The sequence below is a fragment of the Malaya genurostris genome, chromosome 3 (assembly GCF_030247185.1).
Source record: "Malaya genurostris strain Urasoe2022 chromosome 3, Malgen_1.1, whole genome shotgun sequence".
Taxonomy (NCBI): Eukaryota; Metazoa; Arthropoda; class Insecta; order Diptera; family Culicidae; genus Malaya; species Malaya genurostris.
Window position 1 is genome coordinate 36492043 of NC_080572.1, and position 7344 is coordinate 36499386.

At 37.2% G+C, this 7344-nt stretch overlaps 2 protein-coding genes across 7 annotated transcripts; one reads left to right on the forward strand and one right to left on the reverse strand.

The window, feature by feature from the left end:
- Positions 1-275: 275 nt before the first annotated feature.
- LOC131435666 (uncharacterized) lies at positions 276-3809 on the reverse strand. Of its 2 annotated transcripts, none has more exons than XM_058603790.1 (3): positions 3576-3809; positions 2191-3515; positions 276-2135 (listed from the first exon to the last, which is right to left on the reverse strand). In XM_058603790.1, the coding sequence occupies exons 2-3, from the start codon at positions 3511-3513 to the stop codon at positions 1677-1679; spliced, it is 1782 nt and encodes a 593-aa protein (XP_058459773.1). In that variant the 5' UTR covers positions 3514-3515; positions 3576-3809; the 3' UTR covers positions 276-1676. The 2 variants fall into 2 exon arrangements, with proteins under 2 accessions (XP_058459773.1, XP_058459772.1); XM_058603789.1 differs by having other exon boundaries at positions 2191-3518.
- Positions 3810-4748: 939 nt separating this feature from the next.
- LOC131435927 (DNA-directed RNA polymerases I, II, and III subunit RPABC5) lies at positions 4749-5329 on the forward strand. Of its 5 annotated transcripts, none has more exons than XM_058604225.1 (3): positions 4749-4894; positions 4956-5059; positions 5115-5329. In XM_058604225.1, the coding sequence occupies exons 2-3, from the start codon at positions 4965-4967 to the stop codon at positions 5221-5223; spliced, it is 204 nt and encodes a 67-aa protein (XP_058460208.1). In that variant the 5' UTR covers positions 4749-4894; positions 4956-4964; the 3' UTR covers positions 5224-5329. The 5 variants fall into 5 exon arrangements, with proteins under 5 accessions (XP_058460208.1, XP_058460210.1, XP_058460211.1 ...); XM_058604227.1 differs by having other exon boundaries at positions 4764-4879; XM_058604228.1 differs by having other exon boundaries at positions 4768-4883; positions 4952-5059.
- Positions 5330-7344: the final 2015 nt, after the last annotated feature.

A 7344-nucleotide genomic window follows, 5' to 3' on the forward strand; every position in this document is an offset into this window, starting at 1 on the left:
GTAAGCAAACATTATGATACAAAATCAGTGAAAAAACAAGTCAAATAACAAATGATATCAAAGATTTTTATTTACAACTCAAATCTGTACCAGAACTGATAGTTTAAAGTTGGATGGGCGTTGTTTTTATGCATGTACGATGTTTAAAAGTGTGATTGATTCGAACGTAAACGGGAATACGAATTTGCTATACTTTCGAACGTATCGCATACGGCCGTAAACAAGCATGAGGGTGATATATCTATCAAAGACGACCAACTTTTTGGAGTGGACGATTTAAAATTTTTTGTGATAGTTTATTTTTATTGTTAAAATCGACAATGTTTCGAATAAAGCACGAATAATAAATAACATACGCTTAAAAATCCGTGCCTGTTCCAGTCGATGGCAGATCACATACGCATTATCAAAATGAATTCATTATGATTGAAGTTTACTTAATAATTATTCTGCTAATAGAAATTTGTCATTGTAACGGTCTATTTGATGCTTTTTTTCAGGATCGTGGTCTCGAAGGGGTTCAATCGATGCGAATGACAGTTTCGCTATCTTTGCGGCATTTTGTCGCTATCTTATTGCATCGCAATCTTTTCTAACCGACAGTGAAAATTACAATAATATAAATAATATAGAACGTGTAAGTAGTGTTGACAGCTTTGATGGTTTGTGTTCGAAATTTCAAGTGTTCTCGAACGAGAGTCGATCGAATCATACAAGTCGAACGGAATAAAGAATGCAAAATTCGAACACGAACGAAAGTGTAGATTCGTTCGTATCACAAATCCATCGGATTGCAGAATCGGGGTGAATATTATTTTATTCTATTCTACAATATTCTATCATTCCACAGTATTTCATGGCACACAAACTACCAATAAACGTCAAAGATGGACTCGATTTACCATTCATTTGTTGTCATCGAGTGAATCGCAATTGAGATACGTTCACTCCACTTAATTTCCACTTCACACTGGTAATAGGGGCCGGTAGTATAAAAATAAAACAAAAGAAAAGCTCAGTTAAGCTCTACCGGCCTCTCCAACCTCGGATGTTGGAGCGTAATGCAATCAATATCTTATTCAAGCCGTTCCATATCTTATTCATTTAATTCAACTATGAAGCTAAAAGCTGTAACGCATATCTTTATCAAATTGTCACGCTAATTGATTGCATGCGATGATGTTTGCATGACCGTCAAGCCCACCAACCAATGGGAGGGAATATTTGTTTACGTGAATATATTTTATATATTTCGTCTTCTACTACATAATACCTATTTAATTAAAAAATCACATAACGTTACAATGATATAAATCTAGCATTCAAAACATAATGAATAATCACTTCGGTACAAACATGTCAAAAGGACATATCGTAAGATATGCCCTTTCAATAGTTACAAACACATTGCACATTACTCAGGTTTTGAGCATGTTGTACACAAAATCTTATCGATTATTGTGTACATGAAAGTTATAATGCAATGAGCATTAAATTTTGTAACATTTGCAAGGGCCTATCGCACGATATTCCCTACTCAGATGTTTGTACCGATTTACTCTAAAATTGAAAATATGACGGTAAGGCACCTGTCCTGATCGACCACACAATATCCGTTATCAAACAATGTTCGTTTGTTATTTGTTTGAAAATGTCAAAGATCACCATTTGCAAATTCAGTCCACTATTTCCCGAGATGGAGCTGACGCCCGCAGGAATCCTTGCTGTGAGGTATTAGCTGAGTCAGTAGACTGAGAAGTAATATTTAAATCGGCTCCGTTCTGTCCCATCAGTTCTTGTTGTTGAAGTCGTGCCATGAGTAACTGTTGACGCTGTTTTTCGTTTACCATTTTAAAATAAACTTTGACTGCTATGAAGGTGACGATGAAAACACCACAAACAATTCCTACTACTGCCCACGGCGAAAATGTTGACTGCTCGTAGTGTATTCCAGCCACATGAGTTCGCTCGAGAACGACACTTTCAGAATTTTTACCAGCAAGTATTACCTTATTATTGTCACTAGCGGAAATTATGCGTGGCTGGTCACGCGTTATTACTGCTGGTAGTTGAAAACCAAAGCTATGCGTCTCAACAACACCACCTAATTGCGGTACATATTGGAGTATTACGTCCTAAAAACCAAAGAGGTAAACGAGCGATCTTCAAGAAAAAGAATCATACAATTACCTGAGATCTCACGTGACACATTCGAATTAATTTTAGCATTCCAACGCCTCCTATTTCTACAAATCTTTTGTAAGTTAGACCATAGTTTACTTCTATCGAAGTCGTGTTAGGTATTGCATAGACCCACCGATTGGGATCAGCCAGTTGAATCCAAATCTGATGTCTTAATTGAAGACGACTAACACGGCAGTCAGAATCAGAGTTCGTCCTATTGAAAAATGTTACAACGATGCAATCCTCCGCCGATGACAGATTCCTCATTAAATGGTGCGTGTTGCACAACGCAAAATCGTTTAGATGATTACAACTTTTATACTCGACGTAGTTCATTACCATTCCTAAATGGTGGTCGTTGTTATACACCAAAACGTCATTTTCAAGAGGGAACATCTTCAGAATACCATCTTGCATTGTTGGAACACTAGTTCCTTTCAATGTAGTGTATTGAATTGTTTCACAAAGAGGTAGTAAAATGTGGACTTTCATTTTACATTGGTCAACCTGTGCAACAACTCTTGACAACGTGTAAATTTTAATTACTTCCCGAAGATTCAACGCTACAGGAAAAGTGAAACCAACCGGAAGAATCTTGTGCAGTTTTTCAAGCTCTTTTAGTAAACGACTAGGACTTACAATGTTATCGTCAAGAGACATTGTACTGGATGATTGAAGAAGTTTCATAAATAATTCTTTCTTTCGAATAATCTTGTTCAATAGAATATCCATAACCAGTAACTGACCTTCACGAGTATAATCGATTGAATCAGGTTTCTTAGGATCCAGTTTGAACATGTTACCACTTAACATTGCAATCGCTTCGTTTGTAGTATTGAAGAAATGATTAACCGTAGAAGTCTGTGTTTCAATTTGCTCATCAATTTTCTTGAAGTTTCCGTCGATTTCATCTCTGTCATCATCATCCATTAGTCCAAACCAACTTCGCAAAATTCCCCTCTTCCTACGGGAGTTACTTTCACAAAAACTTTGCAGGAGGTTCTTAAAATCATTGAGTTCGCGCGTCAGATCAACAATGTTACCGATACTTTCACAGCTACCAGGAAACTTACTTTTAAGGTCTCTGCAAGCCTGTATAAGTTTATCCACACTAGAGTTAGCCACGATAATTTCCTCTACAAACTCCTTCAGCTCGTAGTCTGCCTGAAGCGTCCATGTACTGATTTGTATTTTAACCGGCTTTAACTTTTCAAAATAGATTCCATCGCTGTAGATTGGAATATTACTGACCGGCAGCTCTCCTATGGCGTCTACCAGGAAAATTTTCGTTCCCACCAGAACTAAAATCAGTACTTGAAGACGCGACATTACTTCTATAACGAATGGAATTTTTTATTACGTAATTTCACTTATTTGAACATATTGCTTACCCAGAACCTACGAAATCTGTAACACAATAAAAATGATATGACAATCCTTGTTTGGTCATATAAAATTTGTTTTGAAAATCATTGGTACAGCTTCACTTTGTTCATCATTGGCTACCTCTCGTCGGACTTTGAAACATTGAAAAAAAAGAAATTCAATGAAATATAAATTAAACTAATTCTAATTTGTTCAACTAAAATAAGCAAATTTGTAAGTTGGTCTTTTTTTATTTGCTGTCACTACCCGCATAGCGTTTTGGCTTCCTAGGCAGCCATGGCCACCAGACGGCTACCAAAATTGATTCAGTGACGGTTGTCAAATCCAATTTGACAAAACAAAGTCGCCTGCATCTAAGTTAGCCGAGCGTTTTCATCTTCTCACCTTCGCTGAAAATTTCAAAGATTTCAATGTGGAAAAGTACGGCCCCCCGCATACGCATTGCTGCCAGATGGCTGACTAAACGCTGCCAGCTGGAAAAATATGGCTGGCAGACATTCTGGTGACCGACTGCCTCACCACTGCCAGATATACAACTCAAACGATACAACCGTATCCACCAGGATTTTTCCACATTGAAATCGTTGACATTTTCAGCGAAGGTGAGAAGATGAAAACGCTCGGCTAACTTAGATACAGGCGACTTTGTTTTGTCAAATTGGATTTGACAACCGTCACTGAATCAATTTTGGTAGCCGTCTGGTGGCCATGGCTGCCTAGGAAGCAAAAACGCTATGCGGGAAGTAGTGTTTACATATGAATCGATTGTGAAAGTTTTTATCAGTGTAACACTGCGAAAACCACCCTATCTCGTCACTGCTGTCCAAGGATGCCAAGTGCTAAGAAATTAAATCTGGCCGTTCCGAAAGAAAAAGTCTGTCAAAATCTGGCATCGTCTATGTTAACGAAAACAAGTTCCATTCACTTTTTAACAAAGTATTCGACTCGTTGGTAAATTAAGATCTCGAACATAGCAATGTGAAAATGTGGTGAAGTCTATAGAATCCGGCAAAAGATTTGGTTTGTTATGTCGTTCTGGATTGTTACGGACGTTAAAACTAGGTTCGAAACTGACTTCGAACAAACGGTTTGACAGCAGTTAGGGTGGAAATTGGGTTAGGTTTGGCATCAAGCGAAAACTACATTAGAGTGTCTGTCGAAATGAGAAAAATCTGGCAAATGCCTGATAAATCTGGAACATTGGCAACTCTGCTTCTGTCAACAGATACAATCTGGTAATGATTTCATAAAATTGCTGCAAGGTTTGCTTCAAATTTCGAAGTTTCCTGCATATTGGTCGAATAATTTGGTTAGTAAGTTGAAGGTGTGGTTATCGATTTACATTACTTAGATATATTTTATTTACTTTTACCTTTTTAAGATAGCCATTCAAGATGATCATTCCTGTACGCTGTTTTACATGCGGCAAAGTGATAGGAAACAAATGGGAAGCTTATTTGGGTTTACTACAGGCAGAATATACTGAAGGGTATGTATATACGATTACTCTCGCTATTTCTGTTTTACATGTGCATTTTCCACAGTGATGCCCTGGATGCACTTGGTTTGAAACGATACTGCTGCCGTAGAATGTTGCTAGGACATGTCGATTTGATTGAAAAGTTGCTCAATTATGCGCCACTTGAGAAGTAAATTATCGAATATGTTATTGATTTTTAGGGTAATATTTACGATAAGTTAAATTCAATGATTAATAAAATAACAAAACATTGAAGGCTGCGTCAATGACAAATTGCAATCATGGCTATGGTATAAATAAAATGAACCTAGATTCCCCAGTGTAATAGTACTGTAGTTGACCAACCCGTGACACCAAAAGCACCGTCTGGTGTAGAATGGGTGTTCAAATGCTCCTAAAATGCATGTACAAAGTTGCCTGCGCATTTAATAAAACCACAGTAGCATAAATTAAGTAAACCTAGATTTCTCACTGTACACTGACAGTGTTTGAAGTAAGAAACGGGTGTACTTTTTTCCGTTTGCTACTGTGGTTGTGTTAAATGCGCAGGCAACTTTATGCATGCATTTTAGGAGCATTTATGCACCCATTCTTCACCGGACGGAACTTTTGGTGTCACGGGTTGCTCAACTGAAGTACTATTACACTGGGAAATCTATGTTTATTTGATTTATGGTGAAATCTAATGGAAAACGTAGATAAGACACAAACCATTTTCGAAAAAAGTTTAATAAATCCACAGAGATGCCACTATGTAAATTTTGATAATGCTATTGAGGTATCTATGTCCGGTGAAAAATAAACGGCGACACTAGTGAATAATGGGTGGCCAATATATTTCCTGATGAAAACAAAATATCACAGAGAACAGACATCCAAATAGAGATTTCAATGTGTGTAAGAAATTAAACGTTTGTTTTAAAAAGCAATTCTCCAGCAGTCGCTTATGAGCTCTTGCGTTCGAGATTCCATACAATGGTTATTGATCCGTGCAAAGTAGTACGCAACAGTGATTTGGACCGGATATTAATAATATGTCGGCACTAACATGTGATTAGGGCATATCGTGCGATATGCCCTTTTGAAAAATAATGCTCATTACTCAAGTTTTAAACATGAAATTCAAGCATATTTCGTAGATTGGGCTTCTATCTACGAGATTATATCGATTATTGTGTTAATGAAGGTTGTAGAGCCGAGCAATGAGCATTCTATTTTGTAAAATTCGCAAGGGCCTATCGTGGGATATGCCCTAATCACATGTTACTACCGATGTAAAAGCGATTCACACGTGGTATCAGGCGACTATCACCGGAATGGAACGGTTACGGAATAGCAACATTTATTGTTAGCAATTCATATGAAGAGACACTACGTCAAGTTCACGGAACATTATAACGTTGGGTACGTGAGCAATTTTCGGCTAAAAAAAATTTGAATTAATTTTGACGTTGACCGAAAAAAAAAATTTTGGAGATCGCCTGAATCATGTTTAATGCTGGCGTTACCTGATGAAAACAAACCAATCTTATTTGCATTTGTGGTTGTGAGCTGTCAGAAAGCCTAATTGAACGTGTGTTTCGAGCAAAACCATAACCTCTATTGGAATTTATAACTTGAAAGACATTTTCCTTGCGCTACTTTGAGGATAGATTCGTCTAGCATCATTGCAACCAACCACTTCAATTTAGACATTTGTCAGTAGTTGCTGGCATCCAAGCGACTTTACTGTTTTAAGATAGTGAGAGCACTTAAGCCAATACCTGCTGTGGTTATGTAAAATGGGTCAGCAGTCTTATACTATCATTTGTGGGCGCATTACCACACTAATTTCATCAGTTACGTGCTTTTGGTGTCACTTTAAGAACCTATTACAGTCGGATCTCTAGATTCACGCAGTGACACTTTGTTTTCTAACATGTTTTCAAGCCTCTCAGTACTGTTGACCCGCTCAAAAAAGATATTCCGAGTTACTTTTGGGAATGAATGATCAAGTTGAATTTTCGCATTAAGACCTGCTACCTATTTTACGCTCATAATTTTGGGATGGAGGTGCCCATGTCAGTCGATTAATATAAAATTTTGCAAACTATGATCTATGAAACCTTTTTTATGACGTTCAGCAAAATGATGTCGTAATAATGAAATCGAGTGAATGTAGCCGGGTGTGTGTTACACTAGTGTAATATAATGTAAATAACAAAAAACGAATGAAGTTACTGAAGAAAAAAAACAAAGGCATGCTAGATAGCTTACAACTTGTCAAAAGAATTGGTGTTTAGAAATCACTCAAC